We start from the raw sequence: 16,576 nt of genomic DNA on the forward strand, positions 1-16,576 counted from the left end.
AGCTTCCATGGAGAGAAACCTAAAAGCAGACTCCAGGAGGATATTCATTTTGAAAGCCAGCTTTTAGGCTTGGTTCACACCTGCGGGAGGAGGTGGTACTGAGATCTGAGGTGGCAGAAAGGACTGCACAATTTCAGATGGCAGATGACAGACTGAAGGCTATTTCAAATGTTTCTTTTTCATTAAAAAACCTCCATGCAAATAGAAAGCTAGCACAGTCGATTAGAAGGTACTACCGTTACTAATGCTCCCTCTAAGCTGTGGAGCCTTGTGAGCAAAAGTTCTACCTTGTGAGCGACTGACATTGAGGTTCTGAGCCAGCGATTCGGCTGCTGCATAAATCGGTTTGCTCTGGAGCCGTCCTTCCTGAGCGAAGGCACAAATGTGTGAGCCGGAGGCTAAAAAACTGAGAGCTGGCTCACACTAACTCAGCTTAGAGGGAACACTGACCATTACCCAGGGGTCATTTTGTGCAGGAGCGCACAGGAGCGGAGCTCCGGCAGTAAAGAGCCCAGGGGGCGGGCACATGCAAGAAGCCCCGCCCCCTGCTCCCGGCAGCCCCGGGCCACAAGGAGCAAGAAGCAGCCAGGTAAGTTGCAGTGGGCGTTGCCTTCTGACACACTTCTGGTGATGTCAGGGGGTGTGGCATATGCAAATAAGTTATGCTAATGGGTTATGCTAATGAGCTCTTGGACCTCTTTTTCTACGAAATGACCCCTGCCATTACCCCCTTTTTATTTGTTAAGCTGGTCTTCCATTTGCAGGATTTTTTTTTAAAACACAGGGAAGCATTACAAAATATGATCTTCCACCAGCAAGCGGAAGTGGTATGGGGCCCACTGTATCACTTCTGCTCTCAGCCACCTCACTGCCCTGCATGGGTGGAACCTGCCACTCTTTCCTAAATATTATCTTTTCATTTATACTTCCTTCAGTTACTTCAGGACTGTTGCAAATGCTATATTTTGCTGATTCAAAAGGCAACTGCAGTGTAGGCTGTTAAGAATTAATTTGCCTGCAGCAGCCAACAGACATTAACTAACAGTGAGGTTAAGGATGTAGCAACTATCCGGGTGTAAATGCCATACCTGTGCAGAGGTCTGTGACATGGAAGTCACCCTTGCCTACCTGCTGGCCATTCATGTGCACTTTTCCAGAACTTAGTCACCGTTCCTATTACTAACTCCATGTTGCTCCAGTTCATACTTAAGTGGCTTGAAAGAGGCCCAGTGAATTGACCATTTTTTCAACTCTTGCTTGACACACAGAGTTTATCACATTGCCCCTATAAATATTGCCAGATTTTGATTTTATCTCAGATAACAAAGGAAAATAAGAAGTTCCAGGCTTCTCTTTGATGGATGAAAAAGGACAAGACACCGATCTAGGGGAAGAGATATGTGAGGCTGTGACAAGAAAAGGACATAAACGTTTCCCTTGGGAGGACAGGAGCCTCCCAAGAACAGCACTGTAGCTGTTACCACTCAACCAGAATCCAGTGTGGAGGGAAGATGCCTCCACCTCACCAATGTCTGCAGCTCCTTGAGGGAAAGAAGAGCCTGGGAATGATGCTGCCCCCCCAAACACACACACAAGTGTCCAAACAACTGCTGTAAGACCTTATGACCGAGCAGTTCTCCATCCACCTAAATATTGGTGCTTTAGATCACATGAATTACAGAAAAGAATAGCACAAGAAGAAACCATCTCTACTGAATGAACCATTGATCCCCCTAGATAATGAGATCTCTATAGCGATATACATCCACTATTTTCACTCTCAATATATAGAAGCATTACCTCCCTCTACCTACGTATACTTTGATGAAAATAATGGGCACAACTGGCAGTTCACGAGGATACATTAGAATAAGTAGAGATACACTGAGAATGCATGGGAAAGAGTCCACCAAACATTGGACAGATAAAATGTAGAGGTTTTTTAAATTATTATCAACAGGCTATACTGATGGTTCCAAGAGAATGTCAGAAGCAGAGGGAAGCAGTGGCTCCTTCGGTCGTGAGCAGGAAAGTTGTCTTTGGGACCAAAGCAAAGTTTTCCTCTGCTAATGTAAGTGCAAACACTCAAAGAGAGCAGCATAAAGAATGGGAATGTAGCTTTTTTCCCACTGCTGTCAGCACCTGTGTCACAATCCTGTTTGCTCTTAAGAGACAGCTCCTGATTGAGATTTATTAGATGATTCCAGCAACAGCCGTACTAATTCTGCCTTTAATTGCACTCTTTTTGGCATTACCCAGGTCTGCCCAGACACAATCCCTCCTTCACTTCTTACCCATTCATCTTATATGAAATGAGTTCATTCAGCTCTTTTCACTTTAAAGGGCAGGTTCTACTTTAATAGTTTATTTAGTAAAAGGGCCATTTTAAGCAACTGTGTGCAATATACTTACTAAAAGTTTGCTCAACAGATTATTTTTGTCTTTAATCAACAGCAAAGTCCATAGTAAATCATACACAACTTGCCAGAAAATTCTTCTATGCAAATCTTGCTAAAATAAACGGGACTCTGCGTGGACATCATCACACAACTCCGATTCGTTTCAATGGGCCATATACAGAAGTTCTCACCACATACCACTAGTCAAAGCTATATGGATTGCTTTAATAACCTAGGCTGGGTATTGCTTTCATTAGATTTGCCCAATTTCTGCTTTTTTTGCCATTTGTTGATGGGCTTATTGAAAGTCATAAGCCTTTCCCATTTCGAATAGCATTTAATAAATGGTGTTAAGCTCCATAGGTATGTGTGCATTTATCTGTGGTTGTATTAATATTGCTAGAGTTGTTTGGATTTTATGTTATATTTTTAGGCTTATATGCAGCATGTTACAACCTGCCCTGAGCCCTTGGATAAGGAAGAATAAAATATTAGAATAAATACGTTGTGACAAGTCTTTCCAGTATAATCCCTCAATTTAAAAACTCCATATCATTCACCTAAAACCAGTTATTTATATATGACAGCGTAATGTCAGAAGCCCCATTAATAATCGCTGCATAATATAATAATTACTAAAAAACAAAAAAGGAAGAATTTAGTGAAAGCAAATTTTTTTGGCCCGCAGATTCTTGAACCAAATACGAGGCCATTAACAGCATGTTATGCAAAGCCACAAAAGGTGGCTGTTTCTTGACCCCACATCCCCAACCTAAATTATCTGGGCACCAGCAGAGGGCAGTGCATTCTCAAATTATACACTGTAGAGAAAAAAAGGCCCTTGGCAGCCAGACAGCTTGCTTCCAACAGCCAAAATAAAAATAAAAATGAGCCAAATCAAAATAAGCATGACATTTGGAGAAATCAGGAACAGAGATCCATGTTGGTAGTAATGATGCAGAGCTCCAAGCTATGAAAGCTAACCCACTGGGTTCCGCCTTAAGAGGGGAAAAACACCCGTAGCAACACTTTACAGTGCCGTGGTTCTTTCGTTTGCCTTCGGTATTCAATACAGTATCTACTCCCAATGGTTAAATTCTACCAGCTTGGCTGGACTGATGTGTACAGACAGTGGTATGCCGTCTGTCACCTCTTTTGATTTGATCTGTTCTGCGAAATTCCTCACAAGAGTTGACAAAGACATGCTTTTACAATATCTAAGCAGTATAATTATGGAGGAAAACCCCCACCAAACTACCGAATCACAAAAAACAAAAACAAAACCCAGACAGACGAGACCAAAAATAATAATCACAAATAATAACCAGAGAAAATTTCTTTCTGTGGTTTATTTTTGGCTTTGTCAGAATTACTGGAATGAGATATTCATAAGGCAATGATAACGACTCTCATACTATTTAGTCTTTTGATAGTTAAACATTTGATTATTTCTAGGCTCAAAGAAAGGAAATAAGTTGAGCAGGCTATACTCAGTAGACTCACACTAGAGAGTGAAAGATTTCCACCTTCTCTTTGTATAATTGGTGGAAGGAATTCGCCAGAATGTGAAAAGGGACCTCATAATTTTCCATCTCTTTCTGTAAAGAAAGCAAAGAAATTAAAAAAACGATGGTGAGGACTGCTACTTGATCACACATTTGTTGCTGGAGATGAGCTAAATGGAACAAGACAATACTCCAGGACCTCCTTATCCTGAAAGTGAATGGAATTCTTCACCCACACCCAGTTATGTAACTCACAACTGATATCTCGCAGTACTCAAGGCCACTGGTCTCTGCCCACTCTTGTGCCTGTTTCTGCTCCACAACTCGCCTATCAATCAAATCCGTCTTATTGCCCACTAACACACCTAAAAAAGAAAGGAGAAAAGAAACTGAACTATCACAGTACAAAACCCAAAGAGTGAACGCGCACAGACTGGAAAGTGGATTGCTTGACAAGTTAGTGGAGAAAAAGATCATAACTGAATTGTTTAGAATATGCACTTCTTGTGTTTCAGATGCCGACTGAATGAAGTGAGGAAAGCTACTGCACTGCCTGGGATTAAGATGTGGCTGTCAGCAATAAATAATCTGGAAGAGATCTAGGCATAAAATAGATACATTTGAACTGCTTACATAGATCTGTTATATTTTTAAAAGGGCTCTTAAGGGTTGAGAAAGTTGATTATTGCATAGCGTCAATATATGTTATGAATGTACTGTTGTATATATTGTTCAAAGTAAAAAACACTTATTGGAAAAAAAAATAGATACGTTTGGAATGTTACAGCCTCCTACCTGGGATGTGTACTCCAGAAGTCTGGGTTCTCAGCTTCTCTAGCCACTTGGCACAGTTATTGAACGACTGCTCGTTGGTGACATCATATACAATGCAGGCAGCATTGGGCTGTTCCCACTGTGCAAGAGAAAAAAAAAAAAACCCTGTCAGCTCTATTGAAACTGACAGACCCAAGAGTCACTTTTCTTTACTTCATTTGTACTCTGGCCTTTCTTTCCAATGGAGCACCAAAGCAGCTTACATCTTTCCCCCCTCCTCCATTTTATCTTCACAACAACTCTGTAAGGCAGATTAGGTTGAGAGTGTGTGACTGGCCCAAGGTCACTGTTATGTATTGCGACTGAAACATTGCAGGACTGTGCTGCCAGAGACAGGGTGAGCTTGGAGCCGAATAACAATAGACCAACAGGATTCTGGCAGTAACCAGTTAAGATGTAAAGTTTTATAAATAGCCTATTGTTGGGAGTGGGGTGTGTTGGGGTGTGCCCATTGCAGGCAATATAACCGAGCTATGGCTCTGGTCTACAGTCTTGTTCTGGCTGAAATCACTGAATAAAGTAGAGCTGATCACTAGACCGGGAGTCTGCTCATTCATGGAACCCACTATTTAACAGTCACCCAGCCAGCTTCCATGGCAGAGTGGGGATTCAAACTTGGGTCTCCCAGACCTGGGTCCAACACTCTAGCCACTACACCAAACTGGCTCGAGACCGGTGACAGAAAGCGGAATCCTCACTACAACACTCTCCCACAATCCATCCCCTATGAAAATGTCTCTGATACTCAAAGGGAATGATGCACTTCTCAGTCCCAGCTACCCTCTTGCCCCCCAAATCACCCAAGAATAAAAGAATGACAGAGAACTTATTGTGTAGCAGTAGTGGGTCTATACCACACTATAGAAACTGTAGTATAAATTGAGACTGTAAAAAAAATCATTGGCAGTAGATGTCTAAAAATACTCAAATAGAGAGCACCTGAGGAAGACAGAAAGAAAGAACACCTTAACTTCTCTTTTGACACAGCCAACATTGAAGTTCTCATAACCAGCATTCAAGAAACATCATAGTAATTACCCCAGAGTTTTACAATGAGATGAACCAGCCAATCATATAAGGAACAAAGGAATTTGGTTGAAGCCAAGGATATATTAGGGTAATGGGGGGAGTCGCTTTAAGAAAATATGGCCTCTGTACATTTTCATTTGTTTTGCAAAAAGGCAGTGAAATTTTTAGGGCCAAGGTCGACTGACTTCAGTTTTGCACTATCTACATGCTAAAAAACCCAAAAAGTGAAACCTTGTGGTCCACCAGTGTGTTTGAAACTTACAGGACGAGAATACTCAAGAGCCTCAACAGCTAAGACGTAAGTAATCTGTGCTGTCATTCAGAATACACACTCTTGTTTAATTTATTTATTATTTATTTGTTCAATTTATATCCCGCCCTCACCGCCAAAGCAGGCTCAGGGCGACTTACATAAAAATGTAAACATGTAAGAATGTAAAAATCGCCTGCAGCATCAGACCAAGGCCCACTTAGTCCAACACTCTTTGCAATAATTCCAGAATCCAGCAGGCGCTTCATATTACTTGCACTGGTGGTCTGTGGCCCCATTTCTGCCCACCGTTGCTTTACGGGACTGGCTCCCTCCCCCATATCTCCTTTCTCTTGGGGATAGCTTTTCCAATGCTGCTCCAAGTGTTGGGCAGAAATTCTAGCCCTTTCCCCATGGGGATACTGAATGGTAACATCAACTTCAGTGAATACATTTTTCATTCCTTTGATTTGAGAATGTTTTAGAGTTAACTCTAACGTTTTTTTTAAAAGTAGTTGTAGAGAAAAGGGATGCAAAAACTGTGACTCTGTGTTCTTGCCCAAGCTTTAATCAGGACGCAGGGGTTAGGTTTGCTTCGCAGCTCCTCTGCTGAATGATGGCTTTTATGTTGTACTTGCCAATTTATCTAGCATCTCAGAAAATAGTTCCATGCCTGCTGAGTCAAAGATGAAAAGTTCCTGAAAGCAGAAGCAAAAGAAATATGAAGCTACAGAATCTTCTACACTGAAGTAAATTTCTCCAGCCAAAGCAGTGTTGGTGGAAAATGCCTCCCTCCCCCAAAAGCTACTAAAATCGTGACCTACAAGACACATATGAAACTGCCTTAAATTAAGTCACAACTCCAGCCAGTCTAGCTCAGTATTGCCAACTCTGAACTGGCAGTGGTTCCCAGGCAGAGAAAAAATATTTTCAAACACTTCCTACCTGAAATCCTTTAACTGGAGTTGCTGGGGATTAAACCAGAGACCTTCTGCATGCAAACTATATGCTCCATCACTAAGCCATGATTCTTTCAAAGCACAGTGATTATTGAATACAAACCCATCTGTTCAGAACAGGTTCTGAACAATGATTTAGGAGGAGGAGGAGGAGATTGGATTTATACCCCGCCCTTCACTTGGAGTCTCAGAGCATCTTATAAACTCCTTTCCCTTCCCCTCCCCACAAACTCCTTTCCCTTCTGCTCCCCTGTGAGGTAGGTGAGGCTGAGAGAGCTCTGAGAGAAACTGCTTTTTTCAAGGACAGCTCTTATCAGAACTATGGCTTGCCCAAGGTCATCCAGCAGCTGCAAGTGGAGGAATGGGGAACCAAACCCGGTTCTCCCAGATTAGAGTCCGCGCACTTAACCACCACCAAACTGACTCTGTGTATGTGACCTAGAGAGCAGTGTATGTGACCTAGAGAGCAACTTGGGGCATGAAATTCACTATTTTGTAAACACTGAATACACAGCACATGATTTGAGCCATTCTCTCCCTGTCTCCTATCTCCTCCATGGCAATAACCAGCTCATAAGTGATTGGCCACATGGTAACAGCACCAATAATCTGCACAGGGGCAGAGTCTTCCTAGGTTGGCTATACAGACCATGTGATGTGTATTCCATTAGATAGAGTTTCTGCTCCCAGAATAATCACCTCCTTCCATATGAAAGCAAGCAACTGGGATGCCAACCGGTACATACGTATACCTTTGATATGTTTGCCCTATCGGGAAAAACATCAACTTCATGATGGTAGAGAGGAAGGGCCTGGAAATAAGAGTGCAAAAATGGCAGCCGGAGGGGAGGGGGAGTTAAACCTGTCCCCCTTCAGTGTGCTGGATTAGATTTAGGGCCTCCACAGCTACTATTTAGTTAAAAAAAGCACAGCAGGATGGGTTGCCCATCCTTGTTTGTCCTTAAATGAGCATAAAGCTCTTGGGAATATATCAGATATTCCATTTTCCCACTGTCAACACTGAGGTTTAACATATAATTTAATGCATACTCATCTAACTGAATGAGGTTCATTCTTGCAAAGTCAATGCAAAAATCCCCTCAAGAGAGTGTTTGTTTGTTTAAAAGCCCTCTGTTTAAATCATAGCTGAGCTTACCACACTATCACTGGTTTCTGGAACAGGTACTGTCTTCACCAGCAGTTCCACTCCTGTTGTCTGTCAGCCCAAATAAGGAAAACATGTCAGCAAGATTCAGAGAAAGCCACTTTATTTTCATACTGTGCTAGCCTGAGGCCAACAGAGCCCTTTCAGGTCTTTTAAATCACCCTTATAACACCTCCAAATGACAGGGGTTTTTTTGTCATAGAAACTCTTGAAATCTGAAAAATGGGCGTCAGGGACTAGTCTGAAAAAAAAACTTGGCTGGTAAATAAAAAGATTTGGTTCACAGAGTAAGTGTGATCTGTTCACTAGAGCAGGCTCAAGATTTTTTAGGATCTGGTTAACATGCTTTTTTGGCTGACAACCCTCTTCAATAAGCACCTTTCCTCTAATGCACATCTCTTTCCTCCTAAAAACAAAATATTACCAATATTACTAATGAGGCTTTTGTGTATGTTGCCTTACATCAGCAATGGGAAAAAAGAGAAAATTCTGGTCTTTTTGAACACACACACACACACACACACACACAAAATCAATGTCCAGCTAAGTGTGCAAACTGGCCTAGATGAAGATAAATTCAGGAGGGGTAGCCATGTTGGTCTGAAGCAGCAGGATAAAGTTAGAGTCCCAGTGGCACCTTTAAGACCAACGAAACTTTATTCAAGGCATAAGCTTTCATGTGCTTACACAAGAAAGTTTATGCCTTGAATAAAACTTTTTTGGTCTTAAAGGTGTCACTGGACTCAAACTTTGTTCTGGCCTAGAGGAAGACACCGCTTATAACCATTCAGATTTGTTTCCCTAAAATATGCTCTGAGATACTTGGCACTGCTTGTGCAGTCCCATGATAAGAATGCCATACATAGCTTTGTAGTGGTAAAATTCCCTCTGGTCAATTCCCACATTAGTGAAAAGCCGGTTCCCTCTCCTCCTCCTCAATACCCACGGCCCCTCGAGGCTCACCAATGTGTAATTTTTCTGGAAATGAGCCCCATCATTGCAGAACATCTGGACCAAGGCGCTCTTTCCCACTGCTGGATCACCTGCATTACAACAGGAAAAAAACAAAACACCTTTGCTCTAATTTGACTTCACTGCTTTTACCTTCCATTACAACTGCGAGTTGCTATATCTAACAGTAAACTAGCAAGCACCTGAGCAGAGGATGAAAGCCACACAGTGGTCCTCAGCCCTGTAGCCAGAATTTTTTTTGGGGGGGGGGGTCGTGATATAGGCACCAGGAAGTGACTGCCGGGGAGGGGATCCAAGGAAGGTGCCAGCCTGAGAGGCAACCCCAGCAACCGAGGAGAGGCTGCCGACCTGCACACCTTTGCCCCTGCCTGTCCTGCTGCCGCTGCGTGGCTCTGCCTGCTGGGTGTGCTCAAGCAGCTGTCCCTGCATCAAGGTGCCACCGGCCAAGAAGCCTAAGGCAGTGTGCAAGCTGAGCTTCAGGGAGAAGGGCGTGGGAGGAGGGCAGCAGGCTGCTCACCCAAGGCTTCTTCCCCCTCCCTGATCCCCCAGCTGAGTGCTCCCCTGCGAGGGCGGCGAGGGAGGAGGGCAGCATGCCACTTGCCCCAGGCTTCCCAGACCATGGAGACCACGGGGGAGGGGAGGGGGACCAGGAGAGGAAGGGGCAGGGAAAATTGGGGAGGGAGCATTGCTTCCCTAGTGGTCCATCTACAGGCCTACTCCAGATACGCATAAAAATGTAACTTTATAAACTAACCAAAAGAAAGAAAAAAGTAAAAGTAGTCTGATGAGAAGGTTCCCATTTTCCCACTTATGGCAGGAGACTTCCAGGGAATTGAGACCTTTGCCTGCTGATGTTCACCGAATCAGCATTTGGAAACTGGTGCCAAAGGGGAGAGGGATGTGATCATCCTGGGGAGAAAAATTAAAAAAGAAAAATAAGGCCTCATCCGTTTACAGGAAGTTCTATTCACAGAGTTCCCAGTGATTCTTAGAGCTACCCATCTCACTTCCAGGTAGCTCTAGGAATCACCAGGAACTCTATGGTAAGAACTTCCTTTAAAGAGAAAGGGCATTGTTTTTCTTCGTAATCTTTTTCCTGGGACACTCCTTCTCCCAGTATCTATCTGATAACGACCTAATATTCTCTAGAAAGGATGGAATGTTGAGATCAGCTGTCTATAAAAAAAATGAGAGAAAGAGCAGAAATCAACCTCCTCGGGCCCTTGGGAACTTAGAGAAGTTTGGAGGAAGAGATCTGAAGTGGTGGAGTAGGATTTTCAAATTGTCCACCCATGATTCCAGTATAGAAAGAGGAGTCAGCTCCCCTTATGATAACAAAAGAAGCAAACCAGGCCACCCACAGTGTCTCTCCTAAGATGGGGGACTCCCTTAGGCATACAGAAAAGCAAGACTATAAAAATTCAACTATTTTATTTATTTATTTATTTATTTTTGGGATTTATATCCCGCCCCATCCAGTATTCAGCTCGGGGCGGCTTACAGAAGTTAAAATATATATACAAGCAACAGCATAATAAAACAATATATCTGATATAAAATTTGGTGCTTAATTAATTTACATAAAATCCAAGATGGACGACGTCCCACACTGGCGGCCAGTTCTTCACAGCAGGAGCACCAGGAAGAATGTTTCCCCAGCTCTATTGGGCGACATCTACCCCTACATGGGGTAGGTGGTTAGAATATCATTGATGGAACAGTGGCGTAGGGGTAGGGGTGGAAAAAACCCTTAAAACTGACATGATAAAGAGAACAGCTGTATGTCCATTAAAGGGAAAAAGAGGGGGCAAAACAAATCAGCCTGTTCAAGCCCTGAAAGAGATGGAAACTTCCAATGCCATCCAAATGGTTTTCCCCTCCCATGATTCTTTACAGGCCCCTGTCAAAAGGTCACCCAGGCCAGGCACCTTTTGGTACAGGGCTGCAACATAAAATTACAAAACTCTGGGGTGTGACTCTTCATACACCAGCTTGGTAGTCTGCCACCCGCCCCTTTAACTAACCCAACAGTCCAGAAGCCAAAGGGCAAAGCTTCTAACCATCCTGGGATTAAACCAAAAAGTCCACCCTGCGAGGTAGGCTCACAGAGTTTCTCACAAAAGACAATTACAATTGTAGGTGGGATGCCAGTCAAGGCTCTGGATTTAGACTGAGGACTGTGAAAGCAAATTACTACAAAAGTAAATTAATATATATTTTTATTAAGCTGCAAGAATGCTTCAAAACAGGAACAAAAGACTGTGAGAATAAAACAATAAAGCTAGAGATTTAAAAGCTAACTAAAAATATAATATCTTGGTTCCAAGTTACATGGTATTATTCATTCTCATGTGGAAGTTCCAGTGATCCAAAGTGGCTTTACTCCTGAGCCACCACAAGCCAAAGCCGAATGGTCCATGCAAGCAAGTATCCAAGAAGGCCAAAGTGAGCAAGAAGATGTCTACGTGGCTACATCTCAAGTAGCCACCATCAAACTGAGAATAGATTAGAATCTTATATCTTTATGGGTAAAGGGGCTCTCACGGTTCCAGGCCTATGAACCAATAAGGTCCCTTAGTGATGACACATAGCCAAAGCGTTGAACCAATAGATGAACAGGTGACACAAGCGGTGCTCCAACCTGAGAGGAATGAACAGAGCCAATCTACAGCTAGGCTTGGCCCTAATCTGGGAGAACTGGGTTTGATTCCCCACTCCTACACATGCAGCTGCTGCTGTGACCTTGGACCAGTCATAAATTTTTTCAGAGCTGTTCTCTCAAGAGCAGTTCTTGAAGGGGCTCTCTCTTCCCCACCTACCTCAAAGGGTGTCTGTTGTGGGGAGGGGGAGGGAAAGGAGTTTGTAAGCCGCTCTGAGACTCCTTTGGGTAGTCACGGGTGGGATATAAACCCACTCTCCTCTCTTTCTTCTTTCCCACAAGTGCAAATCATGGGCCTTATTGAAATTGGAAAGCTGGTACCTGGCTTCTCACTCCCCTCTGCAAGTGCTATTTTCTGGGCTATACAAGGTCACCTCGCTCTTTCTCAGTAAGGCAGTTTTGAACTCTATTTAACTCACAAGCAGGCCGCATTCGAAGCCTGAACCATACTTTGAATCAGAACAAAATTTTAAGGGAACCAAAGTTCTTTATAGCCCCCAATTTCTTACTTCCAATGAATTAACTGGTTTTCATCCAGTTTAAAACAGACTGAAAGACCCTCTCAATAAAAGGTAAAGAAATGTACACTTCATGCAGATTTTGGCATACTTAAATGTATTGACAGAATGTACAACATAGAAACATGCACTTATATTTAATAGAGTTAGGAACCTGTTGTTTGAGGACTTGCCCCTATGATCACATAAACTTACTTAGTTTGAGAACAAGACTTGGAGACTGCAGAAGAAGAAGAAGAGAAAGAGGAAGAGGAGGAGATTGGATTTATACCCCGCCCATCACTATCGAGATGAGCTGTCTATAAGTCTCAGAGCGGCTTACAACCCCTTTCCCTTCCCCTCCCCTCCCCACAACAGACACCCTGTGAGGTAGGTGGGGCTAAGAGAGCTCTTTCCAGAACGGCTCTTTCAAGAACAGCTCTGCCAGAACTATGGCTTGCCCAAGGTCATCCAGCAGCTGCAAGTGGAGGAGTGGGGAACCTGGTTCTCCCAGAGTCTAGGCAATTAACCACTACACCAAACTGGCTCTCAAGATAGTTACAAGATAGTTAACCTGCCCTTTATATTGAACTAAGCCATTCCTCATTCTATCCTTTATCTGTGACCCCAGAAAATTTTAAATGAACCCACTAAATTCTACATAAGACCAGTTCGCAAATATTTGCAGCACTGGTTGCTACCACTTAACAGGCCTAACTCATGTTGGTCAAAAGTCTGTTTTGATACAAGATACAAACCAAGGATTGGGCACCCCACAAAACAGTTTTGGATGTTTCTAATACCCAATGCTTAAATAGGTGCATACAATTCTCTTGGCTAAAAGTTACCTATTTTACATCCTACTATTTACCCATTCTTTCACTTCTTAGAATTTGCCCAAGGTTTTTCTTCCCCCAGGCAACATTTAGTACAGCTTTGGTGATGTGATCTGCTGTTCATAACGGAACAAAGGTTTAAGAGAACAGATCCGGGGTGCTAAAACAAATATAGCTCAGTAGCAATTGAATGATCACATCATCTTTCTGAAGCTATTGCACACTTTGCGACCTGGAAAAATATTTCCAACATCTTGGCATCATAAGAATTAATTTAAGAAACTAACAAAATCTTAGGCATCAACATTTTGCAAGCAGGGTGGAAATTCTGTATCAGCATCAAAGGTCTAAATTAGACAATTACATCTTCCCATTTTGCCCACTGGGGATATCTCTCCTGCTGGTCATCCATGGATACGTGTAATATAAGCATAGGGAAAATATGAGAAAAATATTCCACGTGCAATTTCAAAATACAGAATGGATTATATGAGATAACTCTACCTGCAGCAGGACTGGTGTGCCTTGGGAAGAGGAGACTGTGCTCTCTCACTAGGGAGAAAATACCCTGTAGGAGCCCCTGAACATTTTTTACTACCACTGCATTTCAGAAGAAAAAGAAATCACTTTTTATCTTCTCAATAACCATGAAGGTCAAACGGCTTGGTTTAATAGCGATCATTCTTATATTGTTGTTCTGGTTTTTACTTTGTGAGCTGCTTTCCCCGAAGAAATAAAGTTTTCTTTCTTTTAAAAAAAGTTCAGATTTGGAATAGATCATAGAGAAACATCCTACACTTTTTGTCATGTGATAAAACCACTACACTGGGCAACAGTCTTGCCTTGGAGCTTTCTGTTCTGTTTGCAGTGCTTTCACATAACTAAAAAATGATCTAACAAACTTCACTTATAGCCAGCAATAACTTTTCATCTGTTGATTTAATAGATACAGCAGTTCAAATCCCAGCAATATTATGCCATCTGGCAAACGTAACCCAAAAGAGTCTTGGCCCTTAAATTCCTGTTAAGTATTCCCAACGCCTCAACCAATGCTCACTTTCCTTCCCATTTTTTCCATTTATTTTATTTAAAATATTTATATGCCTGACTTTCTCCTGACCAACATCAGGCCCATGATTGTACCAAAGATCTTTGCCCTTGAAGGCAGGGGCTGGTCTGACAAAGAAACCAAATAAACCCTTAAGGTACTTATTTTCTTTTGAAAAGACATAAGCCATCTCCCCATCCAAAGAACCCCAAGGCTCTTTAACATGACAACAGCACTAAAATTCAAACCACAAATACAAAACTAAGATGAGAATGGCAAAAGCAGCATCTGGTATGAGGAGTTTAAATCTGGAAGTGGAAGGTCAAATCTGACTCAGGATATCAGAATAACAGACAGAGAGAACTTTTTGCTCCTTGCGCGGGTGTTTGAAAGACTGCCACTATCTGATGCATACTCATGTTTCTGCTTTCACAGGCAGTGTTCCTCCGGCTCACACATTCTTGTCTTCGCTCAGGAAGGATGGCTCCGGAGCAAACTAAGTTATGCAGTAGCCAACTCGCTCACAACTTTCACGCCAGTAGCTCACGAAGTAGAATTTTTGCTCACAAGACTCCACAGCTTAGAGGGAGCATTGTTCACGGGTCATAAAATTAACTGGCGGAGTACACTTATACAGCCCAATTCTAATCCTGTCCCCTTAGAAGAAATTCTCACCCAAGTGCAACAACAAGGACCAACAAGTAGGCTTGTACACCGAACCCTTAGACGACCAGCTATTTATGAGGAACGCACATTCTCTTACCCCCGTTAATTTATCCGACGCGGGGGGGGGGGCATGTTTTGGCCCTAGACTGGCACAGGGTAACGATGCTGCCAAGGCGGCCAGGCACTCACCTGCCACGATGCATTTGGCAGCCAGCTTCACCATGGTCTGCACTGACCTTCAAGACAAATGAGGAGGGGGGGTGGGGGAAGCTGACGGGAGGGAAAACAGCGACTGGTTTCAAATTGCAATCTTAGCCAGAGGGAGAAAGACGATCTATAGAGATTTGGGAGTGGCCCCAAACAAGGGGGGACGGAGAGGGGACGCAGATGGGCAGGAGCTCGTAATGGGAGAAAAGCGAGTGTGTTTGTATCCGGAGGGACTAGAAGCTGCTTTTATGAAAGAAAGGCACGCAATCCTGGGATATCTGAGCAACAGGGCCCAGAAAAGCAGCCCCCAGCCCGCTTGCTCCCACAGAAGGCTGCCCTAGCAACCAGACACTAAGCGTCTTTCTCTTCCCCCTCCCCCCGGTGACACCCCTTTTGGGGGAGGAACCCAAAGCTTAAGAAGCGATTGGTTAAAATGGACGCTTACCTCGGTTTCCATTGGCTTCTGTTTTCCCTTTTTCCAGAGACTATTATTTTTTGTCCATAGGTGATTGGTTGAAACATATGCCTATCGCGGGATCTCTTGCAAGCGATTGACTGGATTTGCTACAAATCTAGTCAAATTTGTTTGCGCCCCTCGCGGAAACAGCGTAGGCCCCGCCTACACGGCTAGCCATGAAGTCATTCAGAGCTGCCATTTTCCATGCGTGAAAAAAAGCATCTTCTTTTACCCGGTCACTGATGATGAACTACAGGTCCTATTTTATGATTGGTGGAGCTAAAGTGGATTGTACCACGTAGACTAAATTCTTTTTGTGTAGGTATTCGAAAGAAATATTCTAGGAAGAGCTTGTCTAGTCTATAACCAACTACAACATTTTGCAATGATTTTTTAGAGGCCTCTGTGAAGGCCAAAAAATCCCCCACCGAAGTTCATTTTTCGGAAAATTGCTCCCCTCCCAGAATAGTGGACTTTCTCACGCCGGTATGTGGCTTCCATGCACTTTCTTACGTCCGTGGTGGATTCACGGAAGGTTAATTGAGTTTTTGCGCTTGCGTAAAGTGGCGGCCAGCTCTTTCTCCTCCCGCTGTGCACCCCCCCACACACGCAGCGGCAAAAGGCTGTATATGCTCGTTGGCTTGCGTGGTTCGAGGTTTCGTGACCCGTCGCTTGTGTCCAGCTCTCTTTTGTTCCTTTCATTGTGAAAACCGTGTCCAATGCCTCCTTGACCCAAACGCTTTGGAGCGGAGGAAAGGGAACGGGCGGTCTTCTGACTGATCCGCTATTCTGTCTGTCTTGGATTTACATGTCACTCCCTCAACCATCCCGTTCATAAACATAAACATAATAAAATACAGTCAAATTTCAAATAAATTCAATATGGAAACAGAAAAGTATGCAGACTGAGAGTGATTCAGCTTAACCTACTTTATTAGTGCAGAACAAGATAACTTTAGCTGGCTGGCAGGCCGGTTTATATCCCCCGTGAATCCACCACCCAGAACACCCCCCCCCCACTTCCCAATAGGTCCTAACCAGTGGCCAAGAGTCCCATAGGCTCTCGGCCCGGACCCTATACCTCTGGTGTGCG

The 16,576-nt window shown here is 43.4% G+C and overlaps 1 protein-coding gene across 5 annotated transcripts in view; it reads right to left on the bottom strand.

Annotated features, from left to right (window-relative positions):
* The window catches only part of IFT27 (intraflagellar transport 27), a 22,898-nt gene extending 7,507 nt beyond the window's left edge, over window positions 1-15,391 (bottom strand). For all 5 annotated transcript variants that reach the window (XM_015426481.1, XM_015426482.1, XM_015426485.1 and 2 more), the window contains exons 1-7: window positions 15,009-15,391; window positions 9,105-9,184; window positions 8,133-8,192; window positions 6,656-6,715; window positions 4,700-4,817; window positions 4,160-4,269; window positions 3,903-3,997 (exon numbers count right to left, since the gene is read on the bottom strand). In XM_015426481.1, coding sequence (XP_015281967.1) covers window positions 3,903-3,997; window positions 4,160-4,269; window positions 4,700-4,817; window positions 6,656-6,715; window positions 8,133-8,192; window positions 9,105-9,184; window positions 15,009-15,042 — 557 coding nt within the window. In that variant the 5' untranslated portion in view covers window positions 15,043-15,391. The remainder of the gene's footprint in view (window positions 1-3,902; window positions 3,998-4,159; window positions 4,270-4,699; window positions 4,818-6,655; window positions 6,716-8,132; window positions 8,193-9,104; window positions 9,185-15,008) is intronic.
* Window positions 15,392-16,576: the final 1,185 nt, after the last annotated feature.

Source organism: Gekko japonicus, unplaced genomic scaffold (assembly GCF_001447785.1).
Source record: "Gekko japonicus isolate JY-2015 unplaced genomic scaffold, Gekko_japonicus_V1.1 scaffold1105, whole genome shotgun sequence".
Lineage (NCBI taxonomy): Eukaryota > Metazoa > Chordata > Lepidosauria > Squamata > Gekkonidae > Gekko > Gekko japonicus.